This window comes from Cnephaeus nilssonii, assembly GCF_951640355.1.
Source record: "Cnephaeus nilssonii genome assembly, chromosome: 2".
Lineage (NCBI taxonomy): Eukaryota > Metazoa > Chordata > Mammalia > Chiroptera > Vespertilionidae > Cnephaeus > Cnephaeus nilssonii.
In genome coordinates, this window is record NC_137073.1 from 4,581,242 (window position 1) to 4,601,608 (window position 20,367).

Consider the following 20,367-nt stretch of genomic DNA (forward strand, 5'->3'; position numbering starts at 1 on the left):
GGAGGAAATTTGCATATTAGCCTTTTATTATATAGGATTTTAAATTCTTCATTGTTGAAAGTATTATATATGTCCATTGTCCTCCATTGATCTCTCCCAGCCTGCTCCAGCCTCCCAGCATAGGTATTCATCACTCTATTGTCTGTGTCCATGGGCCATGCATATATGCATACAAGTTCATTAATTTATCTCTTCGCAACTGTCCCCCGCCCTCCCATTCCCCACCCCACATCCTCTGCCTTCTTTCTGAGGTGTGACAGTCTGTTCAATGCTTCTATGTCTCTGGATCTATTTTTTGTTCATCAGTTTATGTTGTTAATTATATTCTACATATGAGTTAGGTCATGTGATACTTATCTTTCTCCGACTGGCTTATTTCATTTAGCATAATGGTCTATAGGTTCATCCATGCTGTTGTGAATGGTAAGAGTTCTTTCTTCTTTACAGCTGCATAGTATTCCATTGTGTAGATGTACCATGTATTTTAATCCACTCATCTGCTGATGGGCACTTGGGCTGTTTCCAAATCTTAGCTATTGTAAATTGTGCTGCTATGAACATAGGGGTGCTTATATCCTTTCTGATTGGTGTTTCTGATTTCTTGGGATATATTTCTAGAAGTGGGATCACTGGGTCAAATGGGAGTTCCATTTTTAATTTTATTTTTTAGGAAACTCCATACTGTTTTCCACAGTGGCTGCACCAGTCTGCATTCCCATCAGCAGTGTAGGAGGGTTCCTTTTTATCCACATCCTTGCCAACACTTGTTGTTTGTTGATGGTAGTCATTCTGACAGGTGTGAGGTGATGCATCATTGTTGTTTTGATTTTAATCTTTTGGATGATCAGTGACTGAGCGTTTTGTCATATGCCTCTTGGTCTTCTATATGTCCACTTTGGAGAAGTGTCTATTTAGATCCTTTGCCCATTTTTAATTGGAATATTTATCTTCCTTTTGTTAAATTGTATGAGTTCCCTACAAATTTTGGTGATTAACACCTTTGTCGATGTATCATTGGCAAATTAGTTCTCCCATGCAGTGGGCTCTCTTGTTATTTTTATGATTTTTTTTTCTGTGCAAAAGCTTTTTATTTTGATGTAGTCCCATTTGTTTATTTTCTCCTAGGAAATGTATTGGTAAAAATATTGCTATGAGAGATGTCTGAGATTTTGCTGCCTATGGATTCTTCTAAGATTTTTATGGCTTCCCATCTTACATTTAAGTCCTTTAACCATTTTGAATTTATTTTTGTGTATGACATCAGTTGGTGATCAAGCTTCATTTTTTTGCATGTACCTTACCAAATTTCCCGACACCATTTATTGAAGAGACTGTCTTGACTCCATTGTATGCTTTTGCCTCCTTTGTCAAATATTAATTGAGCATAATGGCTTGGGTCAATCTCTGGGTTCTCTGTTCTGTTCCATTGGTCTAAATGTCTGTTCTTGTGCCAATACCAGGCAGTTTTGAGAACAGTGGCTTTGTAACATAGCTGATATTTGATATTGTGATCCCTCCGAGTTGTTGTTCTTTCTTAGGATTGCTGCAGCTATTTGGGGTCTTTTTTTATTCCATATGATTTTTTGGAGAGTTTGTTCTATATCTTTGAAATATGCTGTTGCTATTTTAATGGGGATTGCATTGAATCTATAGATAGCTCTGGGTAATGTGGACTTTTTAATGATGTTGATTCTACCGATCCATTAACACGATATATTCTTCCATTTATTTATGTCTTTCTCCATCTTGTTTTTCAACGTCCTGTAGTACAGGAGGTCTTTTACCTCCTTAGTTAGGTTTATTTCTAGGAACCCTAATTTTTTCTTTGCAGTGGTAAATGGGATTGTTTTTGTTTTGTTTTGTTTTTAGTTTCTCTTTGTATGAGTTCATTATTGATGTATAAAAATGCCATATATTTCTGGGTGTTAATTTTGTATCCTTCTACTTTGCTGAATTCATTTATTATATCTAGTAGATTTTTTATGGAGTCTTTAGGGTTTTCTATGTACAATATCATGTTACCTTCAAATAATGCCAGTTTTACTTCCTCTTTTCTGATTTGGATGCCTTTTATTTTTTCTTCTTGTCTGATCACTGTGGCTAGCATTTCCAGTACAATGTCAAATAGGAGTGGATAAAGTGGGCATCCCTGTCTTGTTTCTGTTCTTAGGAGGGATGGTCTTAGATTTTGTCCATTGAATTGTACTCAATTATTTTAAATACAATGATATTTGTTCTTTGGCTCAACATATGATCCATCTTTGAAATGTGCCAAGTGTACTTGAAATAAATGTGCATTTTGATTTGTTAGTTGTAATGGTAATTAATGGTATTGCTTACATCACTTAGTCTTTAACTGATATTTTTGTCTGGTTGATTATTGATTGCTAACAATAAGGTTTACAATGATTAATTTCTCCCTTTAATTCTGTGAATTGTTCCTCTATATATTTTAATCTCTATAATTATTTCAATAAACATTTATTTTTGTATATCTTCCTGGTGAATTGACTAATGAAATGTCAACCCATATCTCTGGTAATATTCTTGGTCTTGAAGTCTATTTCCTCTGATATTCAAATGGTGCCTCCAGTCTTCCTGTACTTAATATTGTACAGTATATCATTTTACACCCATTTATTTTCAAACTTTTGCCTTTATATTTTAAGTGGCTCACTGTAAACAGCATGTAGTTAGTTCCTAACTTTTAATTTATTTTGATAGTTTCTGGCATTTAAATTTGAGCATTTAGTTCTTCATTGATAGGGTTGTATTTCCATCTAAGATATTGATTATTTGTCTTCTCTTTGTCCCTTCTTTTTCTATGCTTTCCCATTCCTGGCTTTCTTTGGGTTACTTTAATAAACTTGGAATTCTATTTTAATTTCTCAATTGACTTTTTAGCTATACTTCTTTGCATTAGCTTTAGTGATAAGTGTAGGGTTTATAAAATATGTACATAATTTTCCATAGTCTTTTTAGAATTAATATTTTAAACTGTAGAAGAATGAAACCATAAATGTCCATTTTTACCCTTCCTTGGTTATAATGCTATAGTTTTCATATGTCTCATATGTCTATGTCATTGTATTATTTATTAACTATCCTATATAATAAAAGGCTAATATGCAAATAGACTGATTGGAGGAACAACCGGTCACTATTACGCACACTGAACACCAGGGGGCAGACGATCAATGCAGGAGCTGCCCCCTGGTGGTCAGTGTGCTCCCACAGGGAGAGCGCTGCTCAGCCTGAAGCCAGGCTCATGGCTGGCAAGTGCAGCGGTGGTGGCAGGAGCCTCTCCCGCCTCTGTGGCAACGCTAAGGATGTTCGACTGCTGGCTTAGGCCCATTCTCCACGGGGAGCAGGCCTAAACTGTCAGTTGGACATCCCCTGAGGGCTCCTGGACTGCAAGAGGGTGCAGGCTGGGCTGAGGGGATCCCCCAACCCCCTCCGAGTGCATGAATGTCGTGCACCAGGCCTCTAGTGATAAATAATACTATAAGTGTGGCTCTGCTTTCCTCTACAATAACCATGTTCATATTATTTTTGTTGATGGAAAGCTGTGATCACATATTTCAAAGTAATTAATAGGAAAATGGTTTTATATTTATCTAGATATATGGCATCTTTGCTGCTGTTCATTTTTACTTTATAAGTGAGTTTGCCTTTGCCATCATTTCCCTCTAGACTGAAGACTTTCTTAAACATTTCTTAAGTGAAGAACTGGAGAAGAACTATCTTATTTTCTTTTATCTGAAAATTATTTGCCTTTATTCTTGAAGTACATAATTTAAAAGTCTGGATTTGTAGGGTTTTTTTTTCTGCCTTTCTTCTTTTCTCAACACTAACAATGGCATTGTACTTCCTTCTAGTTTTTTAAAATTCAGATGGGAAGAAATTATTACTAAGATCATTTTTTCTATGTAATGCATTGTGTTCTTTGGCCTTTTTTCAAGAGAATATCTTTATCTTTAGTTTCCACACCAGTTTGATGACTATGTACCAAGGCATGATGCCAGCGTGGCTGAAGCCATGTTTTCCAGAACCCCATTCCCTGCATTATTCCAGTCTAGAGTTGATGATGAAAGAATTCACATGAGATTGTGAAGACAGGACTGAAGCAGCACAGTGCTCTCTTAAAATCGTTGTGGTTAGCGGCAGTGAAGACAGACGCAAAGGTGCTGTTGGAGTCCAGCCTGTGTGTGCTCTCCCAGCCTCCCTTCACTTCTGACAGCTTGCCCCACCTGACAGCAGCCAAGGCTCTCATGCAGAGTCACCCAGAGCCTCTCTATCCACTTTCCTCCAAAGTCCCACCCACCAGTTGGAAATGGCTGGTTTTCAAATTCCCTGGCAGGTTCTGAGCTCTCTACCTGCACTATTGCTACAACATACCTGTTAGTGACTTTCCTCTGCTTCGCCAGTGTTCCTGCTTACTTTGCTCGAGGTCTATTTTTTTCCTTCTTGAGTCAATTTTAGTAATTTGTGTCTTTGAAAAACTTTACAATTTCATCTATCTAATTTATTTGTCTGCAATTGCTTATTCCTTTATAAGCTCTGTATATATAGGTATATATACACAAATACACATACACACACACACATCAGTAATAACATCTTTTTTCTTATTTCTAATTTTAGTAGCTTTAGTATACTCTCTTTTTGTCTTAATAATTGTAAATAAAGGCTTTTGGATTTTGTTCATCTTTGCAAAGAACAAACTTTGGTTTTATTGATTTTCTTTATATTTCTATGAGAGGCCCGGTCCTCGCAGCCCCTGCTTTGTCCAGAGGAAGTCCTATCTAATTAGCATAGTATGCTTTTATTATTACAGATTTTGTATTTCATTCATTTCTGTTCTAATGTTTATTTTTTTCTTTTGCTTGCTTTAGGTTTAGTATGCTTTGCTTTTTTTCAGTGTCTTAAAGTGGCAGGTTATGTAGCTGATTTGAGATCTTCTTTAAATACAAATGTTTAGAGCTATAAATTTTCCTATGAGCGCTAATTTAGCTGCATTTTAAAAAGTTTGTTATCATGTGTCTTAATTTTCATTCATCTCAAAGAATATATGGGATGCATATATTCTTTTAATTTTCTTTGTGTTTTCTTATTAAATTTGTTAGGGTGATATTGATTAATACAATTATACAGGTTTGGGGTGTGCAATTGTACGATACATCGTCTGTACTAGTATAGTCATTGTGTGTTCATCACCCCAGGCCAAGTCTCCTTCCAGTACCATTTATCCCCTTTGCCCTCTTCTACCTCCCCCCAAGCCCCTTCCCTCTGGGAATCACCATACTTTGTCTGTGTCTATAATTTCTTTTCTTTGCTTAATCTCTTCATCACTTTTTTATCTACTTGTCTATTGATGGGCACTTGCATTGCTTTTATATCTTTGCTATAAATAATGCTGAAATCAACATGGGGTGCATATATTCTTTCAAATTAGTGTCTTGGGATCCTTCAGATATATACCAAGGAGTGGAATTGTTGGGTCATAGGCAGTTCCAATTTTAAGAACTTCCACACTTTTTCCCCATGGTGTTGCACCTATTTGAATTCCCACCAACACCGCACTACGGTTCTTTTTTCTACATCATCATTAACACTTACTTGTTTGTGGTGATAACAATTCTGACAGATGTGAGGTGATATTTCATTGTGGCTTAATTTACATTTCTCTGATGGTTAGTGATGTTGAGCAAATTTTGACATGTCTATTGACCATCTCTACGTTCTTCTTGGAGAATTATCTATTCAGGTTTTCTGCCTACAATTTAACTGGGTTGTTTGTTAAGTGTGTGCGTGTGTGTGTGTGTGCGTCTGTGTGTGTTGAGTTGTATAAGTCATTAAAAATTTTGGATTAATCCCTTATCGAATCTATCATTGGCCAATATGCTCTCTCATAGAATCTTTATCTTTTTGTTTTGCTGATGGTTTCCCTTCCTGTGCAAAAAAAAATTTAGTTTAATGTAGTCCCATTTATTTATTTTTTGTCACCCTGCCCAAAGAGATATATCAGAAAAAAATATTGCTAAGAGAAATGTCCGAGATTTTACTGCCTATGTTTTCTTGTAGCAGTTTTATGGTTTTAGGTCTTACATTTAAGTTATTAATCCATTTTGAGTTTATTATTGTATATGGTATGAGAAGATGGTCTAGATTCATCTTTTTTGCATATATTTGTCCAATTTTTCAAGACCATTTATTAGATAGACTGTCTTTACCAAATTGAATGTTCTTGATTTCTTTGTCAAATAGTAATTGACCATATAGTTTCTATCTAGTTCCATTAATCTATGTGTCTATTTTTATGCCGGTACCATGCTGTTCTGCTTATTATAGCCGTGTAGTATAGGTTGATATCAGGTAGTGTGATACCACTTTATTCTTTTTCATGATTGCTGCTGTCAGTATTTGAAAAATTTTGTGTTTGCATACAAATCTTTGGATTATTTGTTCTAATTCTGTGAAAAATATCATTGGTATTTTGATAGGAATTGCATTTTTTATCCAATCATCCATCAATAGACACTTAGATTGTTTCCATGTCTTGGCTATTGTTAACAATACTGCAGTGGACATAGGGGTACATATGTCTTTACAAATAAGTGTTTTCATATTTTGGGGATAAATACCCAGAAGAGAAATTTCTGGATAATATGGTAGTTCTATTAAGTTTTTGAGAAACCTCAATACTATTTTTCATAGTGGCTGCATTAATTTATATTCCCAACAGTGTACAAGTTTTTTCTTTTTTCCATATCCTCAACAACACTTATTTCTTGTCTTTTTTACAATAGCCATTCTGAAAGTATGAGGCAATATCTCATTGTGATTTTGACTTGCATTTCACTGAGGATTAGTGATGTTGAGCATCTTTTATTTTTTAAAATCTTTATTGTTGAAAGTATTGCATATGTCCCCATTTCCCCCATTGGCTCCCTGTAGCCCACCCCAGTCCCTGGCCCCAAGCCTCCACCACCCTCTTATCTGTGTCCATGAGTTCTGCATATATGCATACAAGTTCTTTGGTTGATCTCTTCCCACCCACCCACCCACCCACTCCTGCTTGTTGGCCATCTGTATGTCTTTGTTGGGAAAATGTCTGTTCCGATCTGCCTATTTTTTAAACCAGATTGTTGGATTTTGCTATTGAGTTTTAGGAGATATATTTTGAGTATTAACTCTTTGTCAGCTATACGATTCCAAATATTTTCTTCCATTTCAGTTTGTCTTTTTAATCCGTTGATGGTTTTATTTTCTTGCAGAAAATTTTTAGCTTGTTGTAGTGATGTGATAGGCAGGGACAGAGAAGAAGAGATGGACCAAGTACAGATGGTCACAAATACAGAAAGCCCCGGGTGCCCAGGAATAGGCAAAATTGGGAAAACAAGGACTTGCCCCCCAGAATGACCTTTCTTCCTTTAGCACATTGCCGGTCGTGTGGTTTACATCCCCTAACCTTTCCTCCTCTGGCATACTGCTGGTCATGTGGTTTCAGACCCCCTTAGAGGGAGAATGGTTTCATGGGCCTCCCATACAAGTCCTTGCACAACCACTCCCTTAACACGTTAAGCGCCCCGTTAGTCACCGGTGACTGACACTATACTTTCCGTCTGGAAGACAAAACAGGCTGGGCGCTTAACGTGTTAAGCATGAATCCCTAGGAACACCATCTAGGCCTCAGTTGTGTTTCAGCTCCAGGCCCTGGAAAGCAGCAAAACCAGACAAGTGATGCCATGGCTGACATGAGGACCAGCTGCAGCTGCATTGATAATGACCCCCTGCCCTGGCATTCACCAATAAGTGGAGGTCATGACCTTGAAAGGACACACCTGGAAAGCTGATGAATATTCTATGGAGATCCTTACCCCTAAAACTCTCAACCTTAAAAGTTCTAAGGACTGAGGACCCAGTTCCCTCTCTCTCCCAGGAGCATGCCTTTGCCTTTCCCCTCACCCTCTTCTTCCTCATAAATGTGTTACCTTTACCCTTTTCTCTCTCAAGATCCACGAGCCCTTCTTTTGCTTCTGTTTCCAGAGCCCATTTTTTCTACAGCTCACTTCTACTACCTCTGTGACTTTCTAAATAAACTTTCTCTTCTAGTTTGAGTCTTGGCTCTGAATTATTTCTTTGCCAGAAATCAAGTACAAGGTTGCTGAAACAAGGTCCAATCACTGGCAACATTCTGGTATTGTTTCGCCGCCAACAGTACACCTATCTGTTAGGGTCGCCCAAGGAGGAATGCATGAGGCCAAACGTAGTAAGGGATTATAAATTTATTAGATCATTTGAAAAACCAGATGGACTGAGCCCCCAAATGGTGCCAGCACCCAGTGACAGGGAGTAGAGATTTTAAAGGACTCTAGGCGGGCTTTTTCTGGGTGGAGAATTCTCTGGGAGGGTCCAGATCCCTAGGAAGATCCAGAGGGGGCAGGATAATGGTCTTAGCAAGTAGAATGTGGTCTAAGCAAAATATAATGTGGTCTAAGCCAAAGGGAATTTCGGTTGTGAAGTGGCCTAAAGGTCAGTTCCCAGGGGAAGGAGGATCGATTCAATTATTTAATCAGACCTAACAGTTATTTGGCAATATATATCTTGAAAATATAGAGCATACGGATCCAGTGAAAAGTCTAGAAATATAAAGCATAGGGAGCTTAAGAAAAGTCTAGTTAAGTCTTGCTGATTTTTTTTTAGCTCCCACTGTTTCTTTTTGGCAAAATTAATTTCTTATTAAAAATTTATTACTGTATTTTTTAGAGTTTTTTTATCCTCTTGAGATGACTTACTTCTTAAGGATCTGAGTGATAAAAACAAAACAAATAACAATAAAACTATACCCATTTACCTGAATATTTTAAATTCTGTCTTTTAAAGATTTAAATTATACAAATTAGTATGTTAATTCACACTCTTTCTAGTATATGAAATAACCTTTTCTTCTCCTCTGGGCCACCCCCTCATTCTAGTGATGAACTATTTATTATTTAAAACTTAGTCAAGGTGTACATGAGATGCTGAGCTGATATCCAGAAATTTCTTGAATTGACTCAAACCTTCAGTTTTGACATCTTTGAGATTATCTTCCAGTTTAGGTTTTATGAAGCCATTCAGTCCAGACCAGAGGTCTAAAGGGTATCCACTTCTGTAATTTTTGTCTTGAAAATATAGGGGAAAGTGTCCAAGGAGTTATCTGGAGAATGTAAAGATGAAGATGTAGAAAATGAAAGGAAGAGGATCCTGGGGCAGCCGCAAGAGCTGCTGGATTCTTCAGTGCTTATTAAGGAGCTCATAAAGGTAACATCATTCACTGTCCAGTATAAGCTGGCTCATTGCTACCCCAGAGCATGCCATTGGTGTCTAGGGCTCACTGTACTTCTTTGGGATCTGTATATATTTTCTAGTGTAATGGAAGAATTTTTATTGTCTGAAGATAGTGGTCCATGGGATTATTGTACTTGACCTACAGATATTCTTTACTATATTCCTTTTTTAGGTATATTTTAAGTGTCCAGTCATTCTGGCTGTGAAAAATATCTCCATTACAATCCAAAAGGGGGAGTGCTTTGGATTGCTTGGACTCAATGGAGCTGGAAAAACTACTACCTTCCAAATTTTGACTGGAGAAGAGAGTGCTACCTCTGGGCATGTGTTCATTGAGGGCTTTAGCATCACTAACAATATCCAAAAGGTAAGACACTATTACTGTCTGAGATGTGAGGTGCACGATGAGTGGGGTACTGGTAACAGGCAGATGGCAGGAGGGAATAGATGGGAATTATGGTAGGAATTGATATGATACTGTTGACACAGTAGATTCTGGAGAGATAGTGAAGCATCAAAAGCAAAATCTAAGACAAGAGTATGTTTGAAACTGTTAGCGTAAAAGGTAAGTTCTGTCAATATCTAACATATGCCAGACAGGGTGCTGTAAGGAAGGAAAGACTGACCGGAAGGAGAAGGTGACCTGAAATTGAGTTGCAAACTGAAGCTTTGATTCCTCTTGGGATGGAACAGGATGGCCTGACTGAGCAATCCCAAATTGAAACAAGATAGCTGGCCTCTTATCCCTGAAAAGCCAGCCATTAGCTGCACATGCTACGTAAGAAAGAGGACATAACCTTGAAAAGAAACTAAGTGGGGAAAATATTCAAGAAGGAGAAAATGGTCAAATATGTCAAGTTCAAGGAAGTCTCAGTCAAGGTAAAGCCCAAATAGGGTCCACTGGCTTTAGTTACTAGAACTGCACTGAGGAACCTGGCAGGAATGCTGCACTGGGGCTGCACTAAGGCGGTGATGGGAGCCTGGATGGTGCATTCTTTCCTCCCCAGTTCATTGAACACTGCCATCATAACATCAGAAGACAGTGTTAGGAGAGCCTGCGTACTGTAGGACAAGCATGTCAAAGTCAAAGGCTAACATGAGCCAAATAAACAAGATGTAAGTTTATGTGGGCTACAAAAAAACAAAAGCTTCCATTTTCATAGAAACGTAGGTTTATTTCGATAGAGACATGTTGAATACAAAGGGCTGAAATAAATGAGTAATCGTTAACATAAAATAATAGAATATTTTAATAAAAATTAATATTTTTCTTGAACATTAACTTACCAGACACTGAATAACTGGCACAAATTAATAAGCGTAACGCAAATAAACCTATTTTTCTTGTTCTCCAAAAGCAAAATATTTCCTGTTGTTCACACCAAACAAGTCAGTCCAAGACTAATGACGTGGTAATCAGCTGCTAAAATATTCACTGCTAGTATCAGTGGAGAGAAATGGTGCGCCTGCGCGTAAGGCCCGTAAGGGAAATGAGTGCAACATGATTGTAGTAATCAGTCATTAGTAAACATTGTAGTTCGTTACCAATAATTATGTAGAACAGGATATTGTAAAACTTAAGTTACAAAATTTTTATTGAAACATTTCTTACATACCGTTATATTGTCTGGGCCGCAAAAATATTTGTTGTGGGCCACATGCGGCCTGCAGGATAGGATAAACAGTAGTCTGGTAACAAAAGTGAAGCTAAGAATTTGGATTATAGTTTGAAGAAAGTTATCTGTGAGACAAAGGGAAGACTTAGAATTTATTCAGAGTTGTGAGAATGAGACAGGGGTTAATTTATACAGTGAGCCGTTTGATCCCTAGACTGGAGGAAGTTGAGGAACTAGAGGAAGGGTGATAGATGATGAAAAAAGGTGAGTGGGTCCTGTCAGGTGGTTCTTGGGATAGAAAGGTGAGTGGGGCTCATCCTTAAGTATCCCCATCCATACCACTTATCAAGTCCCCGGGGGGACATAGGTTTGTGAGGAATGACAAAAAAATCAAATGAAGATGGTGCCAAACAGAAAAGCTAACTTGGGAACTAAAGAGATAGTCCATATAAAGGGTCAAATTTAAAAAGAAATGATGCAGACAAGTAGGAGCCTTTTGCAATGGTGCATACAGTGAGTCTAAGAGAGCTTTCAATCTTCAAGGAATCTCTCCAAGTTGGCACATATGAAACATGAGAGATGATCTTTTCATTTCCTTGGGCTTTAATAATGTTTCTAACATTGTCCATTTTATTGTGGTAAAAATATGTAACGGGAAATTTACCAATTTTAAACATTGTAAACATTGTAAACAATGGGCAATTCATTGGCATTCAGGACATGCACATTATTGTGCAAACTTCACCACTATCCATCTCCAGACCTTCTGCATTTTTTCAAAATGAATGTCTACCAGTTACACAGTAACTCCTCATCCCCCTCAATCCCCTGGTGTCTGAAAGATCAGACAGAGGCCGAAAACCAGGACTGCAGGCTTTATTAGAGGAGAAGGACCTGCCGGGCTGTCTCGCAAGGGGAGAGCAGCAACACGTGCAGAGGTGAACGCGCCTTTTGAGGGGAGGAATGGGAAGGAATGGGGGCTTAATGTACTCGGCACGCGCTGATTGGTGGCTTAATGTATGGTCATATAGGGACAAGGGCTTAGGGTATTTGGCAGGTGCTGATTGGTGGTTCAATGTATAGTCTATATAAGGTGCCTGGTTAGGTACTCAGGTATGTCCAGGCCATAGGTTACATCATACTCTGCCCACCAGTTGGGAGAAGGGAGGATCTATCAGTATCCACTATTCTACTTTCTGGTTTTATAAATTTGACTATTCTAGGTACCTCATATCAGTAGAGTAATATAATATTTGTTCTTTTATGCCTGACATTTTATCTAGCATAATCCCTTCAAGGTTCACATATGTATCAGAATTTTATACTATTTCAAGGCTGAATAATATTCCATTATAAAAGGACCACACCTTGTCCATTAATCTACTGATAAACATTGGGGCTGTTTCCACCCCTTGGCTATTATGAATAATGCTATTCTGAACACGAGTGTACAAATATCTTTCAATTATTTGGGATATATTTCTAAAAGTAGATTTTAAGACTATAAGGTAATTAGTTTAATTTTTGGAGGAAATGCCATCCAGTATTTTAAAGTGGCTGCACCATTTTATATTCCCACCAGCAATTCACTAGAGTTCCAATTTCTCCACATCATCACAGACACTTGTTTGTTTTTTGGTTTGCTTGTTTTTTATCGATAATACCCATCCTAATGGGAGTGAAGTGGTACGTCATTGTGGTTTGACTTGCATTTCTCTAATGATTTTGATGTTGAGCATCTTTACATGTGCTTATGGGCCATTTGTATATCTTCTTTGAAGAACTTCCTATTCAGTTTCTTAGTGCATTTTAAATTTGGGTTGTTTGATTTTTATTGTTGGAAAAGTTCTTTGTGTAATCTGGATAATTATCATTTACCATATATATGATTTGCAAATATTTTATTTCATTCTGTTGGTTGCCTTTCCAATATCCTTAGATGCACAAACTTTTTAAATTTTGATGAAATACAACTTATATACTTTTTTATTGCCTGTGCTTTTGCTTTCAAATCATTACTAAATCCAATGTCATGAGCTTCTCTTATGTTTTTTTCCTAAGAGTTTTATAGTTTTAGAACTTACTTTTAGGTTTTTAATCCATTTTAAGTTAATTATTATATAGTAGAAGGTAAGGGTCAAAATTCAGTCTTTGCACTTGGCTGGTGTGGCTCAGTTGATTGGGCATTGTCCAGTGCACGGAAAGGTTGCCAGCTTGATTCCTCATCAGAGCATATGCCCTAGTTGTGGGCTCAATCCCTGGTAGGAGGCATGCACAAGGTAGTTGATTGATATTTCACTCTCACATCAATATTTTTCTCTGCCTCACTCTCCCTTCCTCTCTCTCTCAAATATATCATTTAAAAAATTTTTTTTTAAATCAGTCTTTGCATGTGAATATATAGGTGTCCCAGCACCATTTGTTGAAAAGGCTGTTCTTTACCTCATGAGTGTCCTTGGCACCCTTGTTGAAAATCATTTGACTATTTTTGCAAAGGCTTGTTTCTGAGCTATCTTGTTTCATTGTTCTACATATCTGTCTTTATGCCAGTACTACGGTAGCTTTAAAGCAAGTTTTGAAATCAAGAAGTGAGTTCCCTAAATCTCTTCTTTTTTGAGATTGTTTTCACTAATGGGCAATTCATTGGCATTCAGGATATGCACATTATTGAACTAGAGGAAGGGTGATAGATGATGAGAAAAGGTGAGTGGGTCTTGTCGGGTGGTTGTTGGGATAGAAAGGTGAGTGGGGCTCATCCTAAGTATCCCCACACGAAATTTAAGGATGGGCTTTTCTATTTCTGCAAAAAAAAAAAAATCATTAGGATTTTGATAGAGATTGCATTGAATCTGTAGATAATTTTTGGTAACTTTGACATCTTAATTTGAATCTCTTAATCCATGAGCATTGGATGTCTTTCCATTTATTTATGCCTTATTTAAATGTTTTGTAGTTTTTAGTGTGCATATATTTTCTTATTTTTTTTTAAATTCTCACCCAAGGATATTTTTTCCATTGATTTTTATAGAGAGTGGAAGGCAGGGGGAGAGACAGAGGAGAAACATTGATGTGAGAGATACACACCAATTGGTTGCCTCTTGCATGCAACCCCACTGGGGCCGGGGATCGAGCCTGCACCCAACGCATGCTTTTGACTGGAATTGCATCCAGGACCCATCAATTTGAGGGCCGATGCTCTGTACACTGAGCCAAACCAGCCAAGGTTAGTGTACATGTATTTTGATTCCTTGGTTATTCGGAATATTTCTATTATGAAGTATTTTATTGTTTTTGATGCTATTGTAGATTTAATTATTGTTGTTGTTTAATTTCCTCTTTGGATTATTCATTGTTAGTGTATAGAAATGTGACTGATTTTTCCATATTGATTTTGTATTTAATAACTTTGGTAAATTTTGTCTATTGTAACTGGTTTTGTGTGTCTGTTGACTCTGGGGTTTCCTACATATGGGATCATATAATCTGTGAACAATGATAATTTTACTTGCTTTTAATTTGAATGTTTTTAATTTATTTTTCTTGAAAATGTCTCTGTATAGAATTTCAATCCTGTGTTCAATAGAAGTGGTGAAAGCATGCATCCTTGTTTTGCTCCTGATCTTTGAAGGAAAGCTTTCAGTCTTCCACCATTGAGTGTGGTGATAGCTGTGTATTTTTCTATATTTACTTTTTTATGGTGAGGAAGTTTCCTTCTATTGCTAGTTGGTTGTGTGTTTTTATCATGGACACATATTAAACTTTGTCAAATGCTTTCTCTTCATTGATTAAGTTGGTTATTCATTCTGTTAATGTGGAGTCTTAAATTGACTGATTTTCATATGTTAAACCATCCTCACATTCCAGAAATAAATCCCACTTAGTCATTGTTTATAATCCTTTTAACAGGCTACTGATTATGTTCTGTAGTATTATTTCAGGGGGTATTGCATCATTATTCACAAATGATGTAGGTCTGTTGTTTTCTTTTTATGGCTTTGGTTCTAGGGCATTGCTGACATCGAAAAAATGAATTAGAAGGTGTCCTTTCTTCTTAAAATTTTGGAACAATTTAAGAAATATTGGTGTTAACTTGTAACCGGACAAACAATGGGTCCATGCTGTCTGTCACACTTGAGCCAATTAAGCAGAGACAGGGTTGAATCATTATGAGCATTTATTCCAATCTGCCAGCAGCACGGGAGAGCAGCAGGTCATCCACAGAAATCTACTCAGCCCCCACCATAAGCAGGCTGTTTATATTGGTAGAAGTACAACGGAAAGTAGGCAAAAGGGCAAATGGGCAGTTTACAGATATGCAAAAGAGCTGGGGTCTTCAAAGGGCTGGAGATTCTGCAACAAAGCTCTTAATCTTCCCATGTAATCTGCAGCTCCTAACGGGGAGGGTGGGCTGCATTTCCAGGTGAGCTCCCAGTCCCCAGTGTGTAACTGCCAGCCAGGTTAGAGTGTGCCTTCCTTAACCAGAACAAAACCATCACGGTTAACAGAGCAGAGTTAATATTTCTTACAGTTCTAGCTGGTTCCCCAACATCCTATTTCTGCCCCTATCAAATTCTTCTTGAAGTGTTTGATAGAATTCACCAGTGAAATCATCTTGTTCAAGACTTTTCTTTGTTGGGAGGTTTATGATTAGTGATTGGATCCCTGTTCTAGTTATCAGTCTATTCAGATTTTATATTTTTTTAATTCAGTCTCAGTATTTGTGTCTCTAGGAATTTTCCCATTTCATCTAGGTCAATGGTCGGCAAACTGCGGCTCACGAGCCACATGTGGCTCTTTGGCCCCTTGAGTTTTTAGCAAAGGCCAGCTTAGGAGTACCCTAATTAAGTTAATAACAATGTACCTACCTATATAGTTTAAGTTTAAAAAATTTGGTTCTCAAAAGAAATTTCAGTCGTTGTACTGTTGATATTTGGCTCTGTTGACTAATGAGTTTGTCGACCACTGAACTAGGTTATCCAACTTGCTACTGTGCAGTCATTCATGGTAGTGCCTTATAATCTTTACACATGGGTAGTGTCAGAGCCAGCAGCAAGAGCTCTACTGGGCTGACTGGCTCTGAGTGGCTCAGTCCATGTGTTCTTCTAAATACTCCTATCCGACTGCGCCAAAGCTGGTCCTTCTCAAGCCCTGCCCACTGTACAAACTGTTGGTAACTTAGTCCAAGTTCCTCCTTTATCCTCTGCTCACTAGTCACGGGTGTCAGGTCTGAGCCCCTCTGCCTGGGGCTGGACCTCCTAGAACGCCGGGTCAGACGGAGAAGCCCGGAGAGGCTGTGGGTGTATAAGGATGAGTCTTTATTGCAGAAGCGAGGGGCCACATAGCCATCAGACAGAACAGTCCTCACAGCACAGTCCATACAGGCAGGCAGCGGACACCGGCTGGTGAACATTCCCACACAGCAGCATCCGTCCCTGTACCCACAGCTATTACCTGAGCAGCCACACACTGCCTCCTAGACTCACCGCCTCGCCTAACGTCATAATGTTATCTGAGCTCTCCAGCTCAGCAACTTCTGTCTCTCCTGCCCAGCTGCTCTCTCTAGCAGACTTCCTCACACACTCCATCCCAGCTGCTCTCTCTCCATCCAGCAGACTTCTTCTCACTCCTGCCTCAGCCAACTAGACTGGTGAGTAACCTACTTTTATACCATTTAGACAAGGAAGGCTTCCTGCCAACAGTGACATCAATCATATTGGCTCCTGAAGGGCACAGTGTACCGTGTGGCCTTGCAGCCACTCATGGTGTCTTGGCCTGATTAGGATTCCCAGGCTCAGGGTCCTGAACACTCCATTTAGGCTCATGCCCAGAGCGGCCTTTGGCCATTCTGGTGTATTGATAACAAGGCCTCTGTGCTCCCACCAGCCTTGACTATCCTGGGACCTGGCATGGTTCCCACAGGTGGGCAAAAGTATGTTTATAGTTGTTTGTATGGAAAAATAATGTAATAATTAATAAATTACACAAGAATAAACTCTGTGTTTCACATATTCACAACTGTAAACTTACTTTTGCCCACCCCATATCTGTACAGAATCAGTAGTAATGTTCACACTTTACTTCTGATTTTAGTGATTTGTGTCTTTACTTGTTTTCCTAGTCAATGTAGTAAAGGTTTGTTAACTTTGTGATCTTTTCCAAGTACTGACTTTTAGTTTCATTGATTTTCTCCAGTGTTATTTTAATCTCTATTTTACTTATTTACTTTAATCTAATCTTTATTATGTCTTTTGTCAACTGATGGTCATTGGCAGGAATTCAAGGCCATCAGGAATTCCCAGTTTGGGGTGTGATGAAGAAGGAAATTGTTCAGTGCAAAGCAGCTCAATTGGGATACAGCAGGGTGTGAAAACAGCACGACTGTGAGGCAGCCCTGGCCAGGCCTAAGGCCAGACAACTCTGTTCTGCTCCACACTGGTCTACTCGGCACTGTGCTAGTTTGCTCCCCGGTGCTTTGGTCTGCTCTGCTCTGTGCCAGTCTGTCCTGGCCTGCACTGGTCTGCTTCACTCTGCTCCAGCGAGACAACCTCAGTGTTTTAGCTCAGCCAGGGGGATGAGTCTTCAGTCTTGAAAGGAAAGTACTCACTTAGAGCCAGAGGGGAGCTGGCTTCCATGGACAGAAGTCCTCACCCCTGGCCCCTGGTTGGACTGAGAACTCTAAATCCTTGCAATTGATTGATCCAAAAGGCACTGTCCTGACTGGCCTGTTAACGTAAAAACACACACACACAAAAACATTGAAACCTGTAAAGAATTTTTGTGAGTTTATTTGAGCCAAACTGTCAACATATGCCGGGAAACAGAACCTCAATGAATTGAGATAATGCTCTGGAGAATGGCGGGTTACATTTGTATTTATACATTGCAATTAAAGGAGGGACATAGGTGGGTTACATGAAATTCATTGGAGATTAAGGAGGTGGGATAAAGCAAAGCTGAGCGAGGGCGGGGGAGGGGGACTCCTGGGATTGGATAAAAAGTAAAATGATGGACACATACTTAGGTTCTTTGCATGATCACCAGGCCTGGGGTTAAAACTGATAGCTTGGCTTGAGCAGTCGTGGTGGTGCCTCCTCACCTGGCTGCTCCTCGGGCATTTGCAGTGGCAGCTGCTCACATGGCTGCTTTAGCAGTCACGGTGGCAGATGCTTCTTGGGCGTTTGTGGGCAGCGGCTGCTCCTCCAGTTGTGGTGATGATGGCTGCTTATGCAGTTGTGGTGGTGGCTGCTGGCGTGGTTGCAGTGCCCGGGGCTAAAGCTTTGGGCCAGTGGGAGGGGAGCATGCTCCAGAACTCACAGGAGCCTGCCTCTGGGGAGGAAGGAGTCCTGGCTGTGGGTCCACAGCCAAGGCCTACATTTCACCTTTAAATCTATAACTCATCTGCATACTGTCCATAAGGGTAAATATTCATTTTTTTTCTAACATATAACCAGTTGACCCAGCACATTTTGGTGAGATATTATCATTGCTCCAACTCCTCTACAATGTCAACTATCAAGTATTACCTAAATATGAGTCAGTTTCTGGACTATGTTGTTTTTCATAGGTTTGTTTGTTTTAGCCTTTAGCCAGTACTACACTTTCTTAATTATAGTAGCCTTATAAAAAGTCATAATATTTAATAGTGAAAAGTTTGTTCTTCAATGTTACTTTGGTTATTCTTGAATTTTTAAAATTATAGATATGTTGAGGAAATATTCTATCTTTGCATATACTTACTGAGATTTTGAGTGGGCATTCCAGAAGATTGACATATTTATAGTACACATGTCATTTCCATAAATTTGTTTCTCAATAAGTGCCTCAGAATAATAGTTTAATAGTTGTGCATGGATGTTACATTGATAAGAGAATTCAGCTTATTGTGTACAATTTATTTCAATATATTTTGTTTTTAATATTAACTTAAATGATTTTATTTTTATGCCTTATTGATGGTCTATAGAAGTACAATAGACTTTTAAATACTGAACTTGTTCAACAAAATTGTTAAATTCTCTTAATTCTAATATTTATTTATAAATTATATTAGAATCTTTACTTACACAATCATGACCACCTGCAAATAGAAAAGGTTTGTTTTCCTTCCCAATCCTATGCTTGTTTCCCTTGTTTACAGCAAGGGCTAGAGCCTCTACTCTGCATTGAATAGCAATGGCAATTGAAGACAGTTTCTCCATCACAATCTCAGGGGAAAGCATTTTATTATTTGTTTTCACTTTCTTTCTGCAAATGCCATTAATTCATCCTCACTGGTAAAAGATATTTTCACTGTGTATAGAATTTGAGGTTCACAATTACTATTATTTTTAAAATATATTTTTATTGATTTCAGAGGGGACAGGAGAGGGTGAGAGAGATAGAAACACCAATGATGAGAGAGAATCATCCATTGGCTGCCTCCTGCATGCCCACTACTGGGGATCGAGCCTGCAACCTGGGCATGTGCCCTTGACCAGAATTGAACCCTGGATCTTTCAGTCTGCAGGCGAATGCTCTATCCACAGCCAAACCAACTAGGGCTGCAATTATTTTAAATGAGCAAATTATTATGTTGTTTCACTATCACCTAGCTTCCACCACTACTTTTAAGAAATCAGCTGTCAGTATGGCATACTTTATATTACCTTTTTTCCTCTATGGGCTGCTTTATAATTTTTCTCTTTGTTTTACATAAGCTTCAATATGAAGTACTTAGATGTGGATCTTTAAATTTTTATTCTCTTGGAAGTTATTGGCATTCTTGAATTTATTAATTAGTTAAATTAGTTCTACATAATGTTTATTAGTTTTCACATCTTTCTCTTGTTCCCATCTTTCTATCCAGCTGCAATTCTGACTATCCAGATGCGATATTTCTAGTTTATCATCCTAATCTTTCAATGATACTTTATTTGTTCCATACTTTTTATTTCTGTGCTGCATTCTAGGAACTTTCTTATGACCTATCTTCAGCAGATTAATTTCTTTCATTATAACTAAATTCAACCCATTCACAGAAATTGTAATATGACTCTTTTTTCTGGATGTTTAGATATATGGTTCATTTCTAAAAGGTCTACATGACTTTATACTTTCTTCTTTTATCAAATAGTTTTAAACTTTTAAAATTTATTTAAATACAGTAAGTACTATCATTGTTTTCATCTGATCTACTAATCCCAATACCTATAGTTATTACAAATGTTTCTGATATTGGCATTCATGTTATTTTTTTCCTGACTTATCTTTCCATATAGCTAATTTATGTTCAAAAATTACATGAGAGAATAATTTCATACCTAGAATAAAGAGTTTAGTTAATTTCTGCCGAGAGTCTAGGATCACTGTAAATGAATTAATAAAATCCCACAGAAAAGCTATGAATTTTAGTTATTTAAAATAACTTTATTTTAAAAAA

The 20,367-nt window shown here is 38.1% G+C and overlaps 1 protein-coding gene across 1 annotated transcript in view; it reads left to right on the plus strand.

Annotated features, from left to right (window-relative positions):
• LOC307110038 (phospholipid-transporting ATPase ABCA3-like) overlaps positions 1-20,367 on the plus strand; it is a gene marked incomplete at both ends in the record, with an annotated part of 237,702 nt that overhangs the window by 204,081 nt on the left and 13,254 nt on the right. Inside the window, 2 exon segments of the mRNA XM_079789076.1 lie at positions 9,181-9,306; positions 9,506-9,700. Coding sequence (XP_079645202.1) covers positions 9,181-9,306; positions 9,506-9,700 — 321 coding nt within the window.